Below are 25,672 nucleotides of genomic sequence, written 5' to 3'. Positions count from 1 at the left end.
TCTGTGTAATGGAGGGTAAAGCACGGCTATCTCTGTAGAATCTACTTTCCTTATTAAAGGGATCAGATTTGCTAGATAACAGGTACCATAAGCTCCATCAAATGGCACACAGCTGTAAGTGTTGTCTCCACACATTAGGTAAACTCTCTCTGGCAATGGAGACTGTTTAAGCGTGACCTCGATCACTGAGTCACAGCTGCTCTGTCCCAAGTCATTGTGCTGACCTCTCTCCACACCCTGGGAACACAGAGAAACATTAGTCAACTCATATACTGACACAGGAGGTGTGTAAACTGAACAGTCTCTGACAGGTGTTGTTTCATTGTGTAGTGGTGGTGTACTATCATGTAGTTTTACTTTAACTGATCCTACAGACCAGGTACCAATCCAGGGCTGAATATAGACCATAACTTCAGCTAACACAGTAGGGGTGTAGGGCTGGGGCACACACACATGATCTTTAGGAGCAGAACAATTAGTTTGAGCCAGAGCACCTGACCTCAAAATCTAATTTCACATATTGTTGAACATGAATGACACGCAGAAGAACAGTGTGATTAATTGCAGCTGGGAGGTATTGGTAAATAATGGTCTTTGTAACGTAGTTAGCTATTTTAGCATATCGTGAGGATTTGGTTGTTAAGATCTATGAAGTTGGACTCAAGTGCAAACTCAGACTCAGGAGATAGATTTAGGCAAAGGGGTTTTATTGTCCAGTTCCTGAATGGAGACGTTTGGGGAAAGGGACCAGCTGATGGTGCCACCGGAGTGTAAGCTAAATCCAGGGTCCAGAACCGGTGACGGGAGCAGAGAGGTAGTGATGACAGGTGGCGTAGACAGCTGGGTAGACCGGGAGGTAGGCAGGCAGTGCAGCTAAACGAGACACACTGACAGGTAGGTGATGATCCTGGGCACAACAAACAGAGGTTAGTAAAACTAACAGAGCAAGCAACAAAGATACTGTGTCTGGGAACCAGAACCGTGTGCTACCGTGGATGTTTAAAGAGTGATCTGGGTGTAGATGGCAGGATGGAATGCAGGTGTGTCAGCGTGGATGAGCTGCAGGTGTGTCATTGCCTGATTGGAGTGTCCCAGGGCCGCGCCCTGCCAGCACACACACACACACACACACACACACACACACACACACACACACAATGCAGGAGAGGGACCAACAGGGGACAACACATAGAAACGCCTCAGGTTCCGGCGTGGCCATAACATTGTTAGATTCCAGTGGGTAAGTTGGAGTGTAACAACCACCATCTTCCATTCTGGTGCCCAGATCATTCCAATCAAACACAAAGTAGTCAGCTTTGGAAAAAGGGATTGGACTGAACACTGGAGAATGCATGCTTTGGCACAACTAATAATTACTCAGATAATGGTCACATGCATATGCAACCATCAGATTAATTGCAGAATTAGATTTTTCTACTTTGGGTAACAGACCAGTGCATGTTGCCCCATCCTGTTACAGTGACTTGGCTTTACACTCTATTGTATATTTAGAGGAGAAAGAAATACAGTAAAGAAACTCTTCTTCATCAGCTTCAATACGTTTACAACTTTTTGACTCTCCCGGCACCATCTGATAATTCATTTTCCACACTTTACAATCAGGATCACCACTTAATTGCTTCTTAGTAAAGCACCACAAATCTAGAGTTTCAGTCAGAGACAGTTGGTGTGTATCTTACTTTCATTACAGCTGGAGAGTAGCGTGATACTTCAGTTAGCTGTGCCTCAAAAGTTGCCCACCACCATTTACCATCGGCATAATACTGTGAATATGCAATAAAACATCAAACATCATTCATTTTGCACCTATCATCAGGACACTCAAAAACAACAACAGGTGGCACTTGTCTCTTCATCTGAGATAGATCTGGAAGAAAATGTTCTTCATTCTCACCGGAAGTGTTCTTGCAGTCTTTTACCGTATTGCAGACAGTTTGAGTGGTCTCGTTCTTGTTTGTTTGTGTGGTATGCAATCTTACTTTGCTGTTGAGCTCTAGGGTGATGTTGTCGGACCCTGCTCCGAGTCCTAAGATAATCTCAGCATCCTTTTGTGCTGGATTGCTCCTTGGTGTGCTGTTTTCCACCTGTGACACTCGATTAGTGACACTTCCATTGGTGTGAGCACGAGAGACCTCGCACTCCTTTAGCGGGCTGCCTGGATTGCCCTGCTCTGTCTCCTGACTCGAATCCTCCTAGCAGGAATGTGCCGCCTCGCAGGAGTGGGAGCAGGAGGAAACACGTCTCGCATCAACAGCACTTTTCCACCTCCCCTGGGGCCTGCACCTTGAAGCATGAACCCATTCTGCTCTGCCTTCGACCTTAAGTGCTGTCCTGGTTATTAACAACAGCTAGAACAGGCCTTTCCACCTGGGAGACAGAGATACCTTTTCGAGAGATTTGATTAGTACAAAATCATCCACTAAAAAGAATGTATAGGTTCATCAGACGGTTTTGGCAGCCTGCTGGTTACCTGCAAGTGAAACTTTCTCAAGGTTTCAGTTAGTTTTACTCATAACTGTCATATATTCATCAGTCCATAACAGAGTAGTTTGGTGTGAGGTCAAAGGTGGACTCACCCCTGTGGACATGGGTCTTCCCATCAAAATTTCATGGAGACTGAGTCCTATTGTTGCATTTGGTGTACTTTGAATGGTATACAGCACAATAGGTAACGCATCAGACCTGTTGTCATTATTGTTTTGGTCAGTTTCTCTTTGATGGTAAAGTTCATTTGTTCAACTTGACCTGAACTTTGTGGGTGATTAGGGACATGTAGTTGTCATTGAAATCCCAATATAGGAGCTAGACCCTGTGTTATTTTTGACACACAAAGTGGGCTTCTATCACTATTTAGGCCCCTTGGTACTCTGTACCTGGGTATCAAATCTTTTAGCAAACACTTTTTTGCATCTTCTCTCCTAGTTGGATATGCTTCTACCCACTAAGAGAATTGGTCCACAAGTGCAAGCAGGTACTTGTAGCCTTGGCAACGTATGTACAAAATCTATTTGCATATTTACAAAAGGACCTGATTGGGGTTCTAAATGGTCATGTTTTATTGGTCTTTTCTCCTGGTCTGCTGACATATCATACATCAGTGTATGTATGCTACTTGTGTGATACCTGGTGCAAACCATTGCGAGCAAATTATCTTGTTTATCCCTCCCTTTCCTGCATGTGTGTGTCCATGAGAAACATGTGCCAACACATGGAGGAGAGAACGGGGGCAGACAGGCTGACCATCGGGATGGAGCCACAAGCCAGACTCCACATCTGTCTTACAACCTTTGCGCAACCAAATGCTTTTCTCCCAGTCATCAGTGCGGTTTTGCACGTCTGCAACATCATTAAGGGAGGAACAGAATTTTGATTAGCAGGCTGCATAAAGATGCATTGATGCACCATGGAAAGAGAGGTCATTTCAATAGCAGTAATACAATCATGCTCATCCTCTAAGTCAATCATGGGGAGAAGATGGTGGGCGTTTTAAAGTGATCTGGGAGCTGAAAAGAATGATAGCCTCGTACCCTGAGTGGCATGCAGCTGTCATGTGCTGAGTAGCAGAGGTATTTAATATATGCAACACTGAATGTGGAATGTGCATTAAACAGTCATGAGCCAGAAAAATGGGAGAGGATATCTCAATCATGGTGACAACTGCAGCCACTGATCTGAGGCAGCCTGGAGTACCAAGGACTACTGGTGACAGTCGGGAAGAGTGATACGCAACCGGGGAGGTGATGTTTCTGTACCAGGATGCCCGTGGTAAAACCATCCTTCTCATGAACATACAGGTGAAATGGGTGATGATAACCAGGGAGCCCCAGAGCTGGGGCTGCAGTGAAAGCATTCTTGAGATCTTGAAAAGCTTTGTGCATGCTTTCATTCCATTGCACAACAGGAGGGGCTGATTGAGTAGTGGCAGCCTGTAAAACAGAGCCCATAGCAGCATAATTAGTAACCCACTGTCTGCAGTAATTAGCCATGCCAAGAAAAAAGTGGAGGGCCTTCTTTGTCTTAGGAGGAGGCGAGGAGGCATGCTATTCAGCAGATTCACCCTCTTGGGTGACAGCATGCGTTGGCCATTCTTCAAAATATGACCTAAATATGTAGGTACAGCAGGCAGACAGAATTGCAGCTTAGCTAGTGATGTTCTGTGACCACAGTCAGCCAGTCTTTTGAGCAGCAGTATAGAGTCAGTTTGACAGGCCTCTTTTGAAGGTCATGCAATCAAAAGGTCACCAGCATACTGCAAGAAGGAACTCTCTCCTGGTAACTGCAAATCTTCCAGATCACGTTTTACCACCGCTGTGTAAACACTAGGACTTTCAACGTACCCCTGTGGAATGCGCCGCCAAGTTAATTGTTTACCATTAATTACCATTAAATGTGAATTCAAACAGACACTGTCTATCTGAATGCAATGGGATAGAGAAGAAAGCTGAGCATAAATCAATGACTGTGTAGTATGTTGAGTTAGAGGGCAGTGATGCAAGAATAGAATTTGTGTCAGGCACAACTGGAGTCATAGACACAACAATGTTATTGATTGCCTGTAAATCTTGAACAAATCGCCATTCATCTGGGTGGTTTGGTTTTGGAACTGGCAAAATGGGAATGTTGCTTGGGCTGTTGTAACACAAAATTACTTTGTGGCAGTGTGAAGTTTTCACTATCCTGTCCGTCGCCCTGTGCTTGAGCCTCTTTTCTGTCTCTTTTTCTCCCTAGCCTGAAATATAGCGGCAGCAGTGCAGACACTGAGCTGTGACCCTTTGTCAGGTCTTAGCTGCTCACTGTCAAATTACAAATTACACAATTTTTCCTTTTTCTTTTGATCCGTCAATTACACACATGATAAGGCAAAATCAAATACATTTTGCACTTACCAGTTGTTGATTTTTTAGGATCCTGTTTGTGATGCCATTTGTGATGGAAAAATCTTGTGAGCTGGTCAACTCAGAAGAAGAAGACTTCAGGAGACTATGGTATCAGCAATACAAGGTGAACCCAGTGCAGTGCCTAAACCAAGTCTGAAGATCTCTTCCTATTCCACAATTTTTATCCCTTACTAGCACTATAGTGTCTAATGTTCCCCTTACAAGGTTAGGAACCTTTAGTCTAAATATGTGTGCTCTTCCTATTGGAGGATGAACAGTAAATCTCACCTACAGTCATGCTGGAATTAACAGAACAACTGTAGTACATTCAGGCAAATAAGTCAGTATCTCCTTCAGCGAGAGAGACAAGAACTACTATCAGTGGCCTTGGGGTTGCCTAGGTAAAGGCCCCATCTGCATGTCCAGCTGTTCCTTCCAGACAGAGGTGACCGATAGGAGGACAGTACAGTGAGCTACGGCGGAGAGAGCACATCTCCATTTCTAGGGTAGCAAGTGACCCCTATGTGACTGTAGCAAGGTTTCTGTCCCTCATATGTTACCCATATTTCTACAGATGAGGCCTCGAAAGGAGGAAATTCCTCGAAAATGTGGCTCTTACACTTCCAATATAAGAAAACTCCATCACAGTGGCTTCTATTGTGTTGGCTTAATTTCCCATACAACAATAAACCTGCTGAGTAAAAGTATTTTCCCATCAGCCCTGTGTGCATGTGTGCTTCTGCAGCTCCTGTCTACATTCAACCTTACACAGCTGTGTATGTTGAATATATTTAATGGAGCAGAGATTTACAGTAGATACTTAAGCATTCCTGTTAGAGGCATGATGGTTTATTTTGATATGTCTATACTGTATGTTTGACCTTTTAACCAGACATTGGTTGGCTGAAAAACTGTGAAAGGCTACATGTCATTTAAAGACACTTTAATGGATTGATGATGATGATGTCAGGGGCTGATCTTGGTCATTAAAATATTAATCCAACTTTATTCTACTGTGTCAACTATCCTTTTGTTTCAGAAATGTATAAACCCTCTTATTACTTGCATTGGTGCCAATGTTACACTTTCTAAGAAGTCGGATAACAGAATGGTATATTAAGTCTGTGCCATCTTGTAAGATGGAAAATGTCTATTAACACCTTTAACTGGAATGCACCTGTGGTTTGACTTATTAAGGAGGTGTGTGAACATGCCCCTTTGGTAGAAGGACACCCAACACAGCAACTGTAATGACTGCTTTTCCGTGTTGAAACAAATAGATCCTCTAAGGTACTGATTACTTTTTGGTATCACCTTTTATCTGGTGAAACGTGTAACTGAATGTTAAGGCCTATAATGAACCCTGACCCTATAACAAAGTACCCCTAGATGTCACCGTTAGACACATTGCTGATATTATGCAGCGGGAGTATGTTGTGGGATGCAATGAGAAACTTAAGTTTGGAGGTGATAATGATGTGCAACAGTGTGAAGTTCAGCGTAAGTGTTGATAGTATCTTGCTTGTTATGAGATTAACAAGGAAGTGGGTAGACTGGGTAAGCATGTTAAAAATATTTATACTGAACTTAATGAATTATTGTTATAATCAAGACAATGCATGCAGTGTTACAGTATTTGTGTTAGGATCTTAACCAAAGGTTCAATGGTCAGAGTGCTAATAGTGATTGTCAAACATCAAGAAAAGCTAACGAGATTCATTCTAAATGCTTTATTACCCTAACAAATTAAATAAGAACATATAATACAAGGTGTCTGAGTCTTTGATTACAATATAGCCTATTATTAACATTATTTAAATACAGTATCCAATGTCATAGCTTTACTGCAGCATTTAACCTAAAATTCCTCAACATTATCCCAAATCGTCTCAGGCTCTTCATAAAACATTTCAAGTTCAAATAGTGTCATAAAATAGCCGGGATATCATAATGGTGCTCATTGCCATCAGTATGTTCACATGTACACAAATAACCCGATTCATGTAAAAAGCACAGAATTAAGGTAATAGTATGATTAAACTGTTTATGTAGTTTACAGTGCTGTTTTCCAATAACCTCAGTTTAAAGAATTTGTTTGTTAAACTGGTCAATATCTGAAATAGTTTGTATTAACCTCCAAAAAATATTTTATTAGCCTGCCACAAACCTAATACAGCAATTAAATTTTTAGCAGTAACCAGGTTTGTTATTTGGATTATGTTGACACTGATTTTGACGTACAGTAGATAAACTCGGTTATGGTGTAACAACATTACGCGAATCCGAGTATTACTATGGCAAGTTTAATCGAATTATTAATGTTTGTGCAAACACACTGATATTGAGGCTGCGTTCAAAACATTACTTAAGCTGAAAACCCACCAACTTTATAACTTTAACTGTCGACAATTCATATGAAGAGTTCAAATTTTAACAGCCCAAGCTAAAAGTCCCCTGACAACACTGCCCCGTCCTTGGTTCTTATCAAGAGAGATTATCTTGACTTGTTGAAGTGACACTGTCAGTGCTGAGTTTCATGTAAACCTTTCCAATGTAAACAGGAGATTTGCAGATTGTTCTTCTGTCTGTCCAGTACAAATGGGACCTTTCTAGGATAATAAAGCAAGGACTTGACAATGATATCTGAGACGGGAAGTACAGACACCGACGTTAGCATTTTAAGAATTATTTCATAGTGACATTTGCTTGCTCATTGCGTGGAAAAGTGTAAGATTGGGAATACTGTCCAAAACAATTTATACTTTCTTCCAAATGTGTTCACATCACCAGCCACTCTGATCAGGTGCAGGTGTTGCTCTTATTGAGCAATGTGACGTAAATTCTGGAAAGGAAAATCTGTCATCACTGTCAAGTCAAAACTGGAAAAACAGCATGTGCAACAGAAATTATCCACAATATGAGCAATCCTTACTAATGTGGTTGGAAAAGCTAGACATGTGTCACTCATTCTCCCAGTTTTGGCCTCTTGTGGTGACTCAATAGGTTCTCCATCTTGTTCTCACACAATCCAACTTCAACAGTTTTTTTTTTCTCCGGGCACAGTGGGCTTCTTTTTTTTAGCCCACCACTGCAATCACTGTCTTCCTATTTCTCCCATTTCTTCCAAGTGCCCATTGTTGACTCAGTGTGCTTTTCGTCCTCTCAGATGTCTTTATCCTTTTAGTTGGCAGCAGTTGGCTGAGAAAACACCAATCCTGAGAACCAAATGTAAGAGTAAGAAGCAGAATGAACAGAAGATGATGACAAATGTTTTTTTCCTGATAAAAATGGAGGGAAGTTTAGTTGTAAACAAAAACCCACAAGGACTGCCTGTTGTGAAACTGTCAGCTGAGAACTATCAGCTTCCCTCCACAAAGAGACATATGACTGTGTGAGTGTTACAGTCTTGTGTAATTACACTTGTAATCTGTTTATGTGTGTAGTACCTTGTGTTACCTAGTGGCTGGTAGGATACTGTCCATGTGTGTTGATGGACTGTTGCAACTTTTCCTCTTTGGCCCTTCTGCTGTGGCAAAGCTGTGGAACAACACAATAACAGTTAATACATCTTTCTTCTTAAGATGTTATATAGTGAACTTCTGATTACATTCAGTCTCAAAAAAAGACAATATATTACGATTATCTTTACACAAATACTGCACTCCTGACTTCTCACCGTTCTCTTCTCCATGAATCTGGTCAGGAATTCGTCAATGTCTGTGCGTCCCTCCAGGAAGTTTTCAGCCGTCTCCTCCGACTCCTCCTCAGCCTGGTGGGCTGCAACTTTTAACCGAGCCTGAAGAGTACTAAGACTGCAACTCTAGTGGGAGATAAGAGACACAAAAGTATGAAACAGAGAGACAAAGATTTTCAGTGGAGGGGAGCATAATCCCATCTAACAACAGAAAAGGGTCCTCAAAACGCGAGTACGACTAGATTTGTTTGGGCTCGCACAATTCAAGGAACAACCAAAAAGTTTTGAGTCATCAAAATGGAAAAAAAATTAAATAAAAAATTGAAAGTCAGGACAAAAAACATGCTTTCAGTAGCTTCAATCCCAAAAAGTGCCCCAGCACTCAAAACCTATTATCAATCAAACCATAGTGTGATGAGTGTAGCCTCTTACCTCACTGAGTTCATGCTGTCTCTGCAACCTTGACTCAAAGGCCAACTTCATCTGCGTCAGCTGTTCGTACTGTCAACAGACAAAAACACACATCAAAAGCCGCTAAACAAGAGCATGAATATGCTTTGTGTCTGTTTGTGTGTGTGTGTGAGAGAGAGAGAGAGAGAGAGAGAGAGAAAGAAAGAAAAAGACATGGGATGTTATAATAATATTTGACCTTGTAGAGCATTTCTTGTCTTTTTCCTTCCAGCTGTGGCTCCATCTGAAGGTTTTTCTCTGTAAATGACAAACAGAGATGCACAAATCTTTGTAAAGCTCAACTAAATTTAAACTTCTCTTTCATGATTGACCATCAAGACCTTTGGTCCAGGGGCAGAAGAGGAACTTACTAGCCATGTCCACTATATTGGTAACCAGCTCTTCTTTATCATTGGTGACCTGTTTGAGCTGTGGCAAACTCACGAAGAACTCCAGTAGCACATCCTCGTTTTCAGACATGTCCGACAACTGGGTTAGACTAGAATGGGGTACAGCAGAAGGTGATCAGAGAACAGGAGAACAAAGAATGTTTGCCCTTATCTCAAACACACATTATGACAATAAACAATGTCTCCATAATAAAATATAAAAATATTAAAAATTTTAAGTTGACAAAAAACTTTACTTCATGTCACAGAGTTCAGGAAAAGACTCAGGAATCTCAGGCATCCTGTACATGTGTCCGTTAAGTCCAGCCTGAAAGAGACAGCATAAGTGTAAGCACATTCTTCAATGAATTTATGTCTATGTCCACACTAGATTTGTCTGAATCTGGCCAATCAGTTGCAGGTAAAGATATCTTAAAAGTAAAAGCCAGCCTATTTCCTTGAATGGCCTGATACTTTGCTGGGTTGTCAGAGTGTAAGTGTTTGAGATGTTATTGCTTTTATCAGTAATGTTTTATATAGATTGGTGAACTTGATGCTTTGCAAACTGTCATTGCTTAACTTGACATTTGCTTTTCAAAGCACTGGAGCTGGGGAAAACTCCCCTGTGTTAATGCATGACAAGCTGTTTACAGAACGGCTGTTTTTAATAATAATGATAATCAGTGTACCTGTGAGTCTCCAGTAGGAACAGGCAGTGGCAGGTCAGAAATCAGTCCGTATGGGGCTGGAGCTCGAGGGGGCCCATGGGCACTATCGACCCCTGGGTGAGGCATGGGAGCTGGAGACTGAGCTGGGCCTGGACCAGCAGGCGCCGTGTGACTGGGGCCCACATGGCGAGGACCATAGTGGAAAGCCTGAGTGGGGTAAGGAGCGATGCCTGATGGCTTGTACATGCTGCTGTTAAACACGGGGGGAAAGAAGATTATCTCATTGAAGCATAACAAACATATATGTATTTGAAAGAAAACAATGTTGAGAAAAGCTGGGTCTTACTTTATTTGTTTTATTTACCATGATCATTTTATTTACTAGCTTTTCAATTGTGACTATTAGGGCAAAGGCACACAGGCCTCAGACATGTTTAAAGAAGGTAAGTTTTACACAATTTGTTTGGAAGTGACAAAAAAAAAACATGACACAGTTACACAGTATTGCCCCACATTTCCATTATAATGATCAACTGCTTTTTAGGGCTACTTTCTTACTGCACTGCCCCAATGAAAGCATGATGGCAAAAATACTTAAATAAGACGCAGGTTGCAGAACACCTTTCTGTTGTAATGAGAAAGTACTGAGAGACAAGTGTTCATGAATGTAAGAGGACACTCACTACGGAAATCCAGCAGGGCCAGTGGACATCAAGGCAGGAGGACTCTTCCAGAACTCGTCTAGCAGACTCTGAATGACCTTACCCAGATCTGAGTGCATCCCAAACTACAACATACACAAACAAGAAAATGACTTAAAGGAAAGCGAGATTAACATGACTTATATAACAAAAGCATTTAGTAATAAAAAAAAAGTTAAATTAAATAGGTGGATCTTCTTAATGGAGAAGATAGAAGCAAGGAAAGAACCAGGAAAAAGAAAAAAAACAAGTTGACGTTACTACAGTTGACCAACACTACATTTGCATGCACACAAGAAACCAGGCTATTGGGAGAAATCTGGACAAGGCATTTGTTTGATTACTGTGAGACCCATGTAGCTGGCCAGTAATCAGATTTCTCCCTCTATCTCTGTTTTGAATTAAGTCTGGCATATTTTCTGAATATGTTTCCATGCACACTAGTATCTCTGTTATGATCAGTTTTATAAGAGTATGCCGTTTATGTATTTGTGCATGTAAACAACATATCCTTGTTTCAGAAACCTGGATAAGCCCTTATTCTGCACACAGTTTTTCTTTCCTACTCACATGTGCCTGAATCTTGCAAAGACCTACTGTTTGGCTGTGGAAATCACCTTACTTTGACTTACTCATTTCAGTTTCTGTTTTAGTCAGATGTGAGTTTTAATCATTTTGGATACAGCTATGAGTAATTATCTTTTCTTTTATCCCGCCATACTGCTGCCACAGCAATACTGTCCTTGTCCTGTGTTTTATTTACTGGGTTTCTATCAACAAGTATGGACACCATGAAATAAGGTTATTGTTAACGAGGTAAATATATAATATATATGATATATAATCATAGCAATTCAATTAAGAGACAAACAACAACATCGTTTAGTGTGAACAACAGCATACAATACTGCCATCTACCCAGCTAACAAATTGGCAGATGGTGGCTTTTATTGAATGTTTTATATTGCAGATCTGGAAAAACCCCTTGATCTCCTTGAACCCCTTCAACATTCCTGAAAGCCCCTCAAGAAACCAAGTTTGGTAACCACTAGCCTAACCAAATCAATCAAAGTCAAAAACCTGGACAACTACTTACATTAGTGATGAGGGGGCTAGTGATCATGGTACCATTATTGCTGTCGACTAAATGATGACCAACAGGGGGGTAGACACTAACCACCGGCTTCTCCTGGGGGAACTGAGGAGGCAGCAGACTAGAGGAAAGAGAAGAAAAAGTATGTAAGTAAGAGGATATCTAACAAGATATAACATATGTAATAAACAGTTTGTTAATACTGTAATAAGGTATTATGGTAGTGTAATAATTATTTGTCCATATATAACCCAGCTCTATTTTTTCAGAGGCTTCACAAGTGATACAATTGGAAGCCTTAGCACCACTGGCGGGAATGTGGTTAATGTGTTCACTAACAGCTCTCATGAGCAAACAACATTACTAGTTCATGCTGTGGGGACTAAAGCTAATGAGACATGTTGTTTTAGTTGCTAAAGTGCCTTTTCTTGTCTTTCTTCTCCAACTGCCCTGTGAAAATATGACAATTTAAATCTGGTTTCTAGTGTAATGCTAGTAGTCCTCTGGATTTAGTTTCCTCAATGAAAGGCTGGGGTCACCTCGTCTTCTGACACTCCATGCTGCCATTGTAATTTGTGAGTTATTAATACAACACATTCAAATCCTTGTGCTCTTATGCGCATTAGTTGTAATTAATGCATGTCTATATATTTGTTAAAAATAAATTAAAAAGGCATAGAAATTTGAATCCCCTACAATAGCAGTTCAACCTCATATGAAATTACCATTCCATGTTTTTGTAATTTCAACTATATAAGTATAAAAAGAACAAATTCATGGTCAAGTGTCATGTGGTTAATAAGTTTTCCAACTGAAGTCAGAATTCCAACCACGTCAGTGGCTGAGGTACAGAGTGACTGTGAAGCCAGCCCACCGCCTGCTTTTGACACTCTGACTCTGTGACTGTATGTGCAAAGATGCACTCACATGTTAACACTAACTGTGGAGTTGTTGACTGTGAATGGTATTCTGTATTCCACATCCTTCTGGATCTCTGCAAGGCTGTTGGGAAACAGTAACACAAGAATGTCATGATCTGTAATCTTGCATCTGTAGTCATGATCAGCACATTTAGAAAACATATTATACGTCGTCTATCAATGTTTATGAAAATTCTGCTAGCTTGGAAAATTCAGTTTATTCATTTTCCATATTCACAGCATAACAAACATAACGCAGCACGACATAACATAAAACCAGTGCCATACTAAGAAACATTATATCTTGCGTTTAACACATACATACACACCACTTCTCCCTCCTACACTGACACAAGGCCTCCCACATCCTTCCCACCCCACAAATTAAAGATACAGGGATGAAAAGTAAAAAAAAAAGGTAAAACAAAATGATTAGTAAATTAAATAGATTCCATCTAAATCATCCATGGATGCCTAGTCCTAGGGAATAGCTGTGGGCTAACTCTTATGGTATAGGTTATTTTCTCCAAGGGAGCACAAGAATTTAGAATGCAGAGTTTACACCTGGTACAATGCTAATTCTCTGCGATTGTTCAGTAATCTCGCTCCAGTGTTCATCTGTGATCTGGATCTCAAGATCCTTTTCCCATTTCTCTTATAGTACTATTGTATTGCCTTCAGAGTATTCAGATAGTGAATCGTGTATTTGTGATATATGTGTTTGTTCAGATTGTTCTTGAGCAATAAAGACTCCAGTGGGGAGAGTCATCATAGAGTCTTCATAGAGAGGTATTTAATTATCCTCACCAAGCAGAACACAGCTTTTCAGGCATGTGTAAAGGCAATATGTTGGTGGATTGGCATTTAATGGCTGAGAAACAGGTGTCAGCAATGGCTTAGTCTGACTACAGTATATACAGTACAATGTATGAGTTTAATTACTGTTATTTATGAGCATGTGTCAATGTTATGGCACAACAAAAATGTGTTACACTATTTATATCTGAACTAGTGAGAAAACATGAGTACAAGAAATTTCACTGTGCCCAATGCTGATCCCAGTATTTATTTGTCTCATTACCACTGCATGGCTATGTTCCACCACTGACATTCAACTACTATTACTATATACAATAACTGTAATGCTATACTGTTTACTGCAGTCATCACTTCAAAGAGTTTATATAAATTACAAAGAAATTCACTGGCTAGTAATGTTGATATTGGTCCCAAAATTAATATAAACTTTTTAGACAATCTGTACCGTACACGCTAAACCTAACAATAATTCATACTCTTTAAAGAGTATGAATTATCTATTGCCATCCACTTATTCCTTAACATCATTGCCATGTCATGAACAGTATTCACCACAGCACATCAGCCTTTGTGGCCTCTGCAGTTCCATGAAAGTAAACAAAGGCTAATACTTTAATCTCCACATCTAATTAGCTAGCTCCTCCTAAAACTACATGCGTGACAAGTTGGCGTGGCAAACACTGGAATGATCACAGGACATGGCAGGCCAGCTACAACTTGTGTCATCATCCCTAAAAATAGACACTGTAACTGTCACTGGCTGACTTGATTAGCTAGCCAGCTAACACAGCATACTGGCAAATCACATCTAAGTTAGCTAATCAGCTACAAGGAAAGGTTAGCAAACATTAGCCACTCAACGACTACACTGTGGCATGTCAAAGCAGTGGTTGGGTTCACGTAAAATCGTGTGACTTGTGTGGCATTTTGACATGTTTACAGAATCACGGGGACAAATGTGTGCGAAAAACTAGGCTATAAGCTGCTTGTTAGCCTAACGTACTTCTTCTGACTTAACTGTGAGCCAGGTGGCTAAAGTTAGCATTGCTAGGTAAACATCAGCTGTGTATGTGTACACTGAACTCACTCAACATGTTCTAGTAATAAACGTCAGTCAAGTGGTCGAGAAAAATTAGCCATATTCTGAGTTTGAAAAAACAACATTAATGTTAATAAGTTAATCCGCAGCACCAATGTGCTGGTTTAATGACGGGTTGCCGTTCACGTTACCTGGGATGAGCGGCTTTGAGTGACTCGATCTGCCGCTGTCTTTGTTGCTGTAGGCTGTTCAGAGGAGGGAGCGGTCCAGAGCCTTTGGACAGGGGGAAAAGCCAGTTCATCCTCTCCTGGCGAAACCACGGACTGAACTTGGTCACAGAATCTAAAGGCCGACTACAGATGAAGACGGAATGGAAGAGAAAGTGAGACTGAACAGCACACGGTGTGGAGATTTGTGGTGCTAACCGCTGTTAGCTCGTTGACTAACGACTCGGTTTGTTGGCCACACGGGGCTTACTTTGTAGTTACGTTACAAAGTCAGATGGCATATCCTTGTGTCGTATAAAATGTCAGTTCTGTTTTTATCTCCAAGAGTTTGTATGCAGCATTGTCATTAATATTAAGAGAGATAATTAAAGCTAAAGGAAGAGAACAACCTTCCGAGTAAGCAGCAGAAGCTTGAGCAACTTATTTACGTATTACGTCACGCAGCAAGAGTACGTAAGGCGCAACTTCCTGTTTTTATGTTGTTTTCATAATAGAAATTCCTTGAAGCTAAACAGAAATGTCATTTATTAATTATTTAAAATACATTGTATGTGATAGACTCAAAACAAAAAAACACAGCCTTTAAAAACTGTTTTGATGATTATTTTTTTCATGTAAACGTTTCTGGAACTCCAAGAGACAACAGACTGTATTTATTGAGAATTCTATTAAATTCATATTGTTATTGTAGTAGATCTTCGGTGGTTTAATTAATTTATATTCTTTTCCATAATACCTGCATTTCTGTGTTGTATACATTGTTGTTTGTTGTTTAACAAAAGTTTTTTTCCCCATGGATGTATTAAGAGAACGCATGATCCATTCCTGTTGTTTCACCAAAAGTTGAATTCATGTATGACATACACATAATAATTTGGGATAACTAAATTCAATATTTAGCTTACCAAATGAATGGCATAGAGACTAACTTCTAACAAAGTTTAGTAGGATATTACATTGAGCTTTAGTTTTGTTTGCGATAGAAACAGGACTCTTGTGGTGACATTGGGTTGAATGGGAGACCTTAAACCCCACAAAACATGAGGACATGACAGCGGAAGGCAAGACAATCAAACGTGTTCCCAACAGCAGTTGAGCAACTGAGTATGAGGTTCCATTTGTGCCAAAATAATGTCACATGTCAACTGAACATGTGACAAAACATTTGTCTATTCAACTTTGAACTGTACTTCAGTTGTGACAAAACTATTTTGACAATCAGATCAGTCAAGTTAGCTAAATTTAGTTAGCTAGTTAACTTAATTGACTAAAAACAAGTCATAGAAATAGTAGGCTAGCCTTCACTTCATCGATCACATTATCGCTTTAAAGTTAAATTGACGCAGACAAATGTTTTGTCAGGTGAGCAGTTGACATAGTGCGCATGTAACATCATTCTGGCACAAATGGAACCTCATAACTGAGCACTTGAGGCAGACACTGAAGGAAGGCTGTACCTGCTGCACTTAGCACGGCCTGTACATGCCTACACAGTCCTGGGAGGAGGTCTGATCAGTCAAGTGAAAAACACATTGAGTGTATACTTGAGCTCTGACAAATGTGTTGAATGCATTTCCTTCCGATTTTTTAAAGTATTTTAAATCTAGAATCTTTACATCCATGTTCTCTCAACAGCAGTCTTCTTCTTCTCTGCATTTCGTGGCGCATTACCACCACCTGCAGATCAGTGAAATTGTGTGAAACTGTTAATAGAATGCTCTCACTTATACACTATATCACTAATAATACTAATTTATCATACTAGGACCTGTTACTACTCTGATCATATTCCCCTCCTCAATACATCCTGAGAAAGTAAAGAATAATCATCAATGACTAAGAACATATGAAATGAATCATTATTCCCACTGATCTACTTGGTGATCTGAACTGATTATCAAAATTCTTGATTATGTTCCTGTCAATCCCCTAATCAGTTAATCATCTAGTCATTTACTCACCTATCCTCAACCATTTCTTGAACCTCTTTATATCATCAACCATGAAACCTACTTTAACCTCCTTGTGTCACATATGAACCTTTAAGTTACTGTTGCAATGGTATAACAGCAGTATACTACTTTGATATGTAGTTTTGACTTTTCACATCTATTTCATTACCACTCTGATCACGTTCCCCTCCTCAATACTGCAAAAAGAAGTAAAGAACGGTCATCAATGATGAACAACATGTGAAATTATCACTATTGTTCATCCGCTTCGCGCTCAGAAGGAAACATCACGACTCATCATCATGGTTAGCGAGACCAATCACTTTAGAAACACATTTCTCAAGTCAGAAACTATAGAAATGATCCCTGAAAGTATAGTCTTGACATGACAGCAGGTGAAAACAGACTCTGATTCACAGGACAATCATTCTCGCTCAGGGTTCCTCTCTGCCACCGACCTGCGTCTCAACCAGTCACGTGTGTTTATGTAAATGACGCAGCATAGCACAGCCAATCACCGCATGACTCTGACAGCACAGCTGTGAAACAGAGAGCACATGGACAGGAGAGAAAGGCAGGATGTGATAAAGAAAACGCTTGCATAAAAAGTCTTAAGTAACAAAGTAAGAAAAGAAAAGTTATAAAAAGTTACAATGACTACATTTAGTCAAAGTTCAAAATACTGGCAAGACAAAAGGCTAATTTCTCTCACTGACTGGAAGAAGTAAGACAGGCAGGCATTTAAGTCTCGGCTTACATACATTCATGACACTAACATTTAACCCTTTTCTCATTTGTTTTAAGTGATCTGTTATTAAATTATCATTAGAAAAGTTGTTGAGTGAGATGATTAAATGTACTGTGGAGTCTAATGTTCAGACACTAATTTCTCCTCTGTTTCAGCTTACCTAGCTTCTACAATAAAGCGCAGGCAGATTCAAAGAAAAAATTTGTAAAGCATTTTTGAAACTGAAAATTAAGGTACATTTGAAGGAATTTGGAAAAAGAAAGTTGCTAAATTACTGTTAATCAGAGATAATAACCAGGTTCATCAGTGACGACAGACGGAGCATGTCCGAGGCGTATTCAGCACTTTTTAGTGTCCTCTGGAAATGATGGCATGTAGTTTGGCCAGCATCCTCCTCCGACAGAGAGTCCAGCTCCACCCCCACAATGTCACTGGCCTTACGTATCAGTTTGTTGAGTCTGTTGGCGTCCACTACCCTCAACCTGCTGCCCCAGCATGCAACAGCATACAGGATAGCACTGGCCACCACAGACTCATAAAACATCCTCAGCATTGCCCGGCAGATGAGGCAGACCTCAGCCTCCTCAGAAAATAGAGGCGGCTCTGGCCCTTCCTGTAAACAGGAGTGTTCTTGGTCCAGTCCAGTTTGTTGTCCATGTGTACTTCCAGGTACTACACTGTTATGTTTTTAATTTGTGTCTAAACATACACAATCGTATCTTTGAGAACACTATGATCATGTTCCCTTTCTCACACTCACAAAATGAAAATCTGTTGATTAGTTTTAAAATCAATTGTTTGGTGTATAAACGTCAGAGAATAGCTAGAAATGAGCATCATAAGCTGCCTGGAAGCTGGACACAGAGAGTAATAGGAATTTTACGGTAAGAAATGACTAATTATTAAAGAGTTTTTCTAAAAGTTCTTTTTTTCCTTTCATTCAAATCACACGTGAATTAATGATGTTTTGTTCGAGCACTGAATCACTAGCATTATTCCATTAATAACATTTTACGACTGTGTCTATACTTCTACTTGCTGTTTACAGACATGACTACCACTCTGATCATGTTCCCCTCCTCAATACTCCACGAGAAGTAAAGAACGGTCATCAATGATGAACAACATGTGAAATTATCACTATTCTCCATCCGCTTCGCGCTCAGAAGGAAACATCACGACTCATCATCATGGTTAGCGAGACCAATCACTTTAGAAACACATCTCTCAAGTCAGAAACTATAGAAATGATCCCTGAAAGTATAGTCTTGACATGACAGCAGGTGAAAACAGACTCTGATTCACAGGACAATCATTCTCGCTCAGGGTTCCTCTCTGCCACCGACCTGCGTCTCAACCAGTCACGTGTGTTTATGTAAATGACGCAGCATAGCACAGCCAATCACCGCATGACTCTGACAGCACAGCTGTGAAACAGAGAGCACATGGACAGGAGAGAAAGAAAACGCTGGAATAAAAAGTCTTAAAGTCCGTGTAAAGCAATAATAAATAAATATGTGTTCTGAGTTTGTCACATCGCAGAAAAATATTATTATTAAGATTTATCAAAATCTTGAAAATAAGCAATATTCTCGGCTCTGAAACGCTAGGGGCGTGTCCACTGAGGGCGCCTCTCTCACCTGTCAAATACAAACAAACATGGAGGCTCCCTCTAGCAGCTTTATTGGATTTACCCAGCCATACAAGTTTTAGCCTCCAGAGCCAGAATCCAATTCAGAGGACAATGACCAGCTACCCGAGAATCAACCTCGTCCCTCTCGGGTCTGCAACACAATGGTAATTTCTTTCCTCCCTTTTATGCAAGTTAGCAAGATAGCAATATGTAACTAGCATGGCTAGCATGAATAGCCAAATAAAGTTAGATAACAGAATAAAACATATTTTGCCACCTTAGCAGATTTTTTAAATTATTATTATTTGTCTGTCAAATTAACAGCCATCATGGTTTTAGTTATGTTGCATATTAAGTATGAAAATTCTGTGAATAAAATGCTACAACCTTTACAGTAAGCCTTCCTGAAGAGCCAAGGTGCAGGACTCTTCATCCAGGCCTTGAGCCTGTCTGCGTGAACCCCTACTCCCTGGAAAATGCCCAAAACACCTACCAGGCAGATCATGGGCCACTGGAGATGAAGGACAGAGCTGTGTAAGTTAGACAATAAAATAATTTTTATTTTATTTTGAATGTGTAGAAATTACATTTGTGTTGATCAAATGGTATGCCTGTCTTTCACAAACTGGTAAGGTTTAGGACTCAAGAACCTCAAGTCGCACTGTTTATGCAATCATATTAGTGATGCTGATTAATGTATACATGGATCTGTGTCAAGTAAAGTCAATTTTATATATATATATAGCCCAATATTGCAAATCACAATTTGCCTCAAAGGGCTTTAGAATCTGTACAATATGCGACACCCTCTGTTCTTAGATCTTCGATTCAAATAAGGAAAAAACCCTTTTAACAAAGTCAAACCTCAGGAAGAGCAGCAGAGGAGGGATCCGTCTCCCAGGGCGGACAGACATGCAATAGATGTCATGTGTACAGAATAGATTCACAACAGAAAATCATAGTATATACAATTATGATGACAAAATGTAGATTATAAAACATAAGTGAAGAGGATGGATCCAGAAGAACAGTTAAGCAGCTTCATGTGATGCCCACTAAGTAGGATCTGAGCCACACCACCTCCTCTCCACCATAGAGACAGCAGCACTGTTCCAGCAGTAACATGCATTAATGGGATAATCATTCTGAAAATTTTGCTCCATGGTCGTGGAAATTCACTGGAAATAAAAACAACAATCGCTGTCTATGTCCTGGTCCATCCATACAGCCAAAATGATTTGGGGCAGACTGCAGGTTACTGAATCAAACGGACTTCTTCTGGGGTCCCGTTCTGAAAGATCTGACCAAAACAGAGAGGAAAAAATAAGACTAAGGCTGTTTTTGTTTAATGCATCAATCAAACACATAAACTCAACTCCTTTCAGAGGGGTTGTTCTGCCCTCACTGTTCGACCTGAGCACAGCTAAGCAGACAGATAATCTCCTCGAGAGGTGTATTGTCATCTTTACTGAGAGGATTCCTTCAAAATGTTGACAGAGTAGAACTGGAAGAAAATAACAAAGCATATTTTTCAGGAACTTGGCTGTGGCACATTAATATTACATTCATAGTACCACCTGCTGGCGAGAATTAATCTGTCAACAACTCCACAGTGTCAGTTTTTATTGCAATCATAAGAAAAAAGACCACCTACCCAAAACAAACCTAGATAAATATAAAATTGCCACATGATATGACATTTTGTTGTTATTTTGTCATTACAGTCGTGCTCGCTGCCTACCCTACGGATGTTTTTGTTTCCTGGTGCCGGGGATACCTGGGTAAGCACAACAGGGTTGTCATACCTTCTTGTGTTGTGCTCCGTATTCATCAGGAGTACCCGGATGAAGATGGGGAGTACACAGGCTTTAAACCTCCCATTTAAGGTCTTTTGTATTGTAATGGTTTTGTAATGTGTTATGTACACATTATTTATTCAATACACTTTCAATACATTTCATAGAAGTCTTGGACAGCTGTCAACCAGTTTTTGAGTAATGACATGTTTGTATGTGTGTCACAACTCACTTTTTTTTTTAAATGGAGGCTGGTGGCGCTCTAGTGCAGGGGCAGACTGAGGCAGGAGGTAGGCTGGAGGAAGATGACAACTGCACATGGGGAAAACACTTGTCAAATCTTTACTATCATGTTCATACAATATTATCGCAACAGGCCTAATGTAATGTATATATTATACCCAAATAAAATTTCGAGTAAAGGCCAGAATAGTACGGTGGAGATGATGACTTACATGCCTGCAGAAAACAGCTGATTAGGGAAGGGGTTGTGGGGTTAGACACAGCTGAACCTGGACACATGGCCAGCAATTGCATCTGATTTCTCAGGTCGCTCATACTGTGAGCACAGGAATCCAGGAACAGCCACTCCATTCACCTGAGCCACAAAAGGTGAAGGGTCATGGATGACCTCTTAAAGAGGAGGTCACATACTCCAAAACACAGGGGAGAGCACATAACATATAGTTTGAGTCATTCATATGGTCTCAACTGTTGACAAACTGTTACCAAAGTAACTTCAATAGAAATGTTGTTTACTGCGTGGAATTGTGTCGCACTGGCAAATGTACTACACCTTGTCTCTCAGGTGGTGCCAAGGGGATGAAGGCCGGTGCGGGAGATAGTCGGTCCGGGCCCATTCACCAGTAACAGCGGGTTATCGGTGAATCCCAGTTGTCTCCGATGAAAGTTTGTAAAACTATCAGGTGTAAAATGTTCACTATAGAGGCGGGTGTTGGTGGTGATCCTCAGCTCTCCATCAAGGTGGCTGTGGTAACAAACCGCAATGACAGTAACTCGCGATTGAGCGCGAACCACTGACGCTAATGCGCTCTAGTTATTATATAGTGTTAGGGGAGGGGCCATGCTCGGTGGCTCCAGTGCGTCATCGAGCCATGATTTCAGCCCCGCCCACAAAAATCCTGAACATCTGTTCAACGTCCAACGCCACAGTTCAGCACTACATAGTTAACAGTTTAAATTTTCATTTCTAACATTTATAATGTGTTCAGAAACAAAATTTCTGAAGCTCCTCTAACTGATCTGTTATTAAATTATCATTAAGTTAAAAGTTGTTGAGAAAACTACTGTGGAGTTTGATGTTGAGACTCTTAAGTTATTCCATTTTTGTATTTTTGAAAACATTGCAATCATAATTTCTCATATTTGCAAGGCAAAAATATGACGAATTTGATAAAAGTTTTTTGTCTTTCTCTTTCAATCTTAATTTCCCTGTAATGTTCTAATTCAGCACTAAACCACCACCTTCAGTACAAATTACAGTCGTTTTGTTAACTTTTCACAGTAATGACTACCACTCTGATCATATTCCCCTCCTCAATACTCCACGAGGAAGTAAAGAACGGTCATCAATGATGAAGAACATATGAACTGAATCATTATTCTCCATCCGCTTCGCGCTCAGAAGGGAATATCACGACTCATCATCGTGGTTAGCGAGACCAATCACTTTAGAAACACATTTCTCAAGTCAGAAACTATAGAAATGATCCCTGAAAGTATAGTCTTAGTTTGAAAGAGGGTGAAAACAGGGGGTCATGCGCAGAACCATCATCCTCACTCAGGGTTCCTCTCTGCTGTCACATATGACTAACACGACCAGTTAATAAAGTATCACCTTAACAAAACCACGATAAGACCACTTTAGTCTAAAATGCCATTAATGCTGTTGATTTAATGTTAAGAGTTCAATTTCATAAAACCCACAATGCTTTGCGAAATGAGTCACATAAGTCCGTGCATTTTATATATTTGTTGATTTTTCTTTAAAGAACTGTACCAGCCAAAAGCTTGAGAATAGACCGGACTGTTTGGAGAATTAACTATAAGACAACGGGGACGATGACTGAGGTATTAAAAGTACTTTGGGTTTACACCGTTTACATGCGATGCATGCTGAGCGGTGCGTCGTTTTTAATGTTCCTGACAGAAACCTGGCAACCAAAATAGTTCCGTGTCCAACTCGCCATTTCCACCTCGTTTTAAGGGGTTTCAGAGGCATTAATTTATAAGTTAAACGTTGACAACAGACACGGAAAACAAGTGGTCTAAGATATCAGCTAAAGTCACTTCACGTCGAAAATCGTGCAAACCCTGCATTTAATTTCGCCGTAACATACCGGTCCTGTCTTCAGCTATGCCACAAGTTCAAACTTGACCAAAAGTATTCATGGTAGAAAATAGCCTATCACCAAAATGGTCATTAAGTTGTATTATATATTATATTATATGTAATGCTTTTATAACTCATCGCGACTGATAACAACACTAACATTAACTACTGAACTTTCTAGAAAAGCTGATTAATGTTATTTCATCAAAAGTTACCACAGGTGTCTAACGAGGCCAGGTGAGATTATGTTAATTTTTCCGCTTCTGTGGTTCGATGAACTAACGCTAATTTACAGATAAATTTAAACAAATACATACATAGTATAATAAATAAAAATGTACGGGACATGAGAAAAATCTGGTTATGCCCCACAACCTCCTGTGGTGTCAACGAACTTTTTGCCTCAGTACAAACATTGAGACAACTGACTTACCAGTGTAGCAGCCAGTGGGACTACAGCACTTTATTTATCTCGCAGAAGTTTTAACGGCAGAATTCAGGTGTAACATGTCCTCTTTCGTTAATTAAAAAGTTGTTGCGTAAAGGGTTTCGTTGAGCATGCTCAGTAAATATGCACCTCTTCCTAAAATAGTTTATTCATGCATGAAAATTCATTCACCAGGTCCACTGATGTGACAAATACATTAATTATTGGGAGCACAATGACAATAATTTACATTATGAGAAATAACTTGGCAAAACCCAACCATTCCTTACACATCTAGACTTCTTCCTTCATTTCAATATATTCAAAATATATTCCATATTTCACACAAAGACATTCAAAAAAGATTTTTAACAATTAATAATATATAAAACATTAAAGATTGGGTGATGGATCACAGATAGCACATATAATGTGATCAATGCACATGTTGTGCAGTTCTGTTGCTGTTACACAGCTACACAGTGCTGAATTATTTGCTGAAAAAGTCTTGTTTTCAATGTGACATTTTTCAGATGAGAAAGAGAATGGATAAAAGGCACCTATGTGGATATCTATGTACGTCATACATGCAACTAAGACTCTGAAACACAAAACAGGTCAAGACATTAAGGATCCAGTCATGTCATATATTGAAATTACAAAAGAAATGTAAAAAAAACTATCTTCCCTTGTCTTTCATGCTGTCACATCCAGGTCAAAGACATCCCACATGCTTTAGTAATATTAGGATAATATAGCATTCTGTGGCAATAGTGTTTATATACTCTCTTAGTGCAATAAAAAGCCACCACTATACTGGCTAGATGAGAGCAAACAAAATTTAAGCGAAGAAAGACTGAGATGATTAAAATGAGGTGAGGACAATACATACTCACAATACCTTAATTTAATTCTACAATTTTAGTGTTCTGCTGTATGTTTATATACTCTTTTATATTATATACTGTTATTAATTTTATATGGATAATGTTATCATTATCAAATAGATTGTTATTTTTATTTATTGTTGTGCTCTTTCAGTTGTTACAGTTTGTAGTGCAGCAGTTCAACCAGTTATTCTTACTTTAAAAAAGCATATATTTAATTAGTAAGTGGTAACGTAGTCCGTTAAGTGAAAATAGCATTTGTTTGGTAGAACTTCAAAAATGCTAAAACTTGCTTATTTATATCTATATTATATTGTTATGGCTGGTCAGAACACGTAAGCTAATTAAAAAATGTTTTTAAAGCTTAATTTAATCAGATTTATCCAAAATAGAAATAATGATCAGTTGCAGTTCTACTGACTGTTGTGGAGGAGCCATGCTTGGAGAGTAAAGTAATATTGTAATCTAATTATGTTTTGTTTTAATACACTGTAAATCATACTTGGGATGACTGGCATCAGATCAAGATGACAGGAACCAAAAAAGGAATGATGTTTCTCATTATCAGCTTACAGAGCGTCAGTCAGCTGTGTGTAGTCATGCTTGTAGTTATTATCTGCTTTGGCGGTCCATTAGAGATCTGCCCTTAAATAATACAATGTTGTTAACTCAGGCCACTGACTATAAAGGTTAGAGCTCAGCTCGATTTATTCCATCATCAGACTTCTTCCTTTTTCTGCCTTCTTTCTCTCTCCTCCTCTACAGCTTCTCCTTGTACCTCCTCCAGAGCTGGTGCACTTGTCTTCTGGCACCAGAGCGAACACAGCTGGAGAAGGAGGTGTGGTGTCGGGCCTTCACCTAGTAAAGACAGAGCAAAAGGGGGGGAGCATGGTCATGCTGGGAGCCAGAAGTCAGTTCTTTAAACTGTGCGCTATACTAAAATGAAGTGATAGTGATAACAAAATATTCCAGTCTCGA

At 39.8% G+C, this 25,672-nt stretch overlaps 2 protein-coding genes, 1 long non-coding RNA gene and 3 other non-coding genes across 20 annotated transcripts in view; 1 reads left to right on the top strand and 5 right to left on the bottom strand.

Moving 5' to 3' along the window:
* Nucleotides 1–6,613: 6,613 nt before the first annotated feature.
* vps37a (VPS37A subunit of ESCRT-I) lies at nucleotides 6,614–15,359 on the bottom strand. 5 transcript variants are annotated; one of them, XM_044190576.1, is made up of 12 exons: nucleotides 14,863–15,359; nucleotides 12,821–12,895; nucleotides 11,897–12,014; nucleotides 10,783–10,886; nucleotides 10,121–10,346; nucleotides 9,689–9,759; nucleotides 9,414–9,541; nucleotides 9,242–9,300; nucleotides 9,025–9,093; nucleotides 8,575–8,718; nucleotides 8,355–8,435; nucleotides 6,614–8,113 (listed from the first exon to the last, which is right to left on the bottom strand). In XM_044190576.1, exons 1-11 carry the CDS (start codon nucleotides 14,970–14,972, stop codon nucleotides 8,355–8,357), a joined length of 1,185 nt encoding a protein of 394 aa, XP_044046511.1. In that variant the 5' UTR covers nucleotides 14,973–15,359; the 3' UTR covers nucleotides 6,614–8,113. The 5 variants fall into 5 exon arrangements, with proteins under 5 accessions (XP_044046511.1, XP_044046508.1, XP_044046509.1 ...); XM_044190573.1 differs by having other exon boundaries at nucleotides 8,345–8,435; nucleotides 10,121–10,349; nucleotides 14,863–15,358; XM_044190574.1 differs by having other exon boundaries at nucleotides 10,121–10,349; nucleotides 14,863–15,358.
* Nucleotides 15,360–17,017: 1,658 nt separating this feature from the next.
* Nucleotides 17,018–17,232, bottom strand: LOC122874150. Its single transcript, XR_006377576.1, has one exon. It is a non-coding gene; the product is annotated as a small nucleolar RNA U3 (small nucleolar RNA).
* A 1,422-nt stretch (nucleotides 17,233–18,654) lies between these two features.
* On the bottom strand, nucleotides 18,655–18,868 carry LOC122874151. Its single transcript, XR_006377577.1, has one exon. It is a non-coding gene; the product is annotated as a small nucleolar RNA U3 (small nucleolar RNA).
* A 378-nt stretch (nucleotides 18,869–19,246) lies between these two features.
* LOC122873574 lies at nucleotides 19,247–21,481 on the top strand. The gene is made up of 3 exons (XR_006377472.1): nucleotides 19,247–19,395; nucleotides 19,627–19,765; nucleotides 20,956–21,481. It is a non-coding gene; the product is annotated as an uncharacterized LOC122873574 (long non-coding RNA).
* A 1,078-nt stretch (nucleotides 21,482–22,559) lies between these two features.
* Nucleotides 22,560–25,672, bottom strand: part of LOC122873573 (calcium uptake protein 3, mitochondrial-like) — a 34,656-nt gene continuing 31,543 nt past the window's right edge. For 9 of the 11 annotated variants that reach the window (XM_044190477.1, XM_044190474.1, XM_044190471.1 and 6 more), the window contains one exon: nucleotides 22,560–25,552. In XM_044190477.1, coding sequence (XP_044046412.1) covers nucleotides 25,454–25,552 — 99 coding nt within the window. In that variant the 3' untranslated portion in view covers nucleotides 22,560–25,453. Of the gene's footprint in view, nucleotides 25,556–25,672 lie in introns of all 11 variants that reach the window. The other 2 variants (XM_044190468.1, XM_044190479.1) reach the window with 1 other exon arrangement.
* LOC122874142 lies at nucleotides 22,561–22,776 on the bottom strand. Its single transcript, XR_006377568.1, has one exon. It is a non-coding gene; the product is annotated as a small nucleolar RNA U3 (small nucleolar RNA).

The sequence above is a fragment of the Siniperca chuatsi genome, linkage group LG3 (assembly GCF_020085105.1).
Source record: "Siniperca chuatsi isolate FFG_IHB_CAS linkage group LG3, ASM2008510v1, whole genome shotgun sequence".
Classification (NCBI taxonomy): Eukaryota; Metazoa; Chordata; class Actinopteri; order Centrarchiformes; family Sinipercidae; genus Siniperca; species Siniperca chuatsi.
This window is presented reverse-complemented; position numbering and strand designations above follow the sequence as displayed.

What these genes read in the sequence shown, in the direction of transcription:
- vps37a (XM_044190573.1), bottom strand. Translation starts at nt 14,972, where the DNA reads ATGAACTGGCTTTTCCCCCTGTCCAAAGGCTCTGGACCGCTCCCTCCT. An exon ending in GGCCCTGCTGGATTTCCGTA is followed by an intron (nt 10,350 to 10,782) that starts GTGAGTGTCCTC and finishes CGTGTTTAACAG; the next exon opens with CAGCATGTACAAGCCATCAG. An exon ending in GATTCATGGAGAAGAGAACG is followed by an intron (nt 8,436 to 8,574) that starts GTGAGAAGTCAG and finishes GTTGTTCCACAG; the next exon opens with CTTTGCCACAGCAGAAGGGC.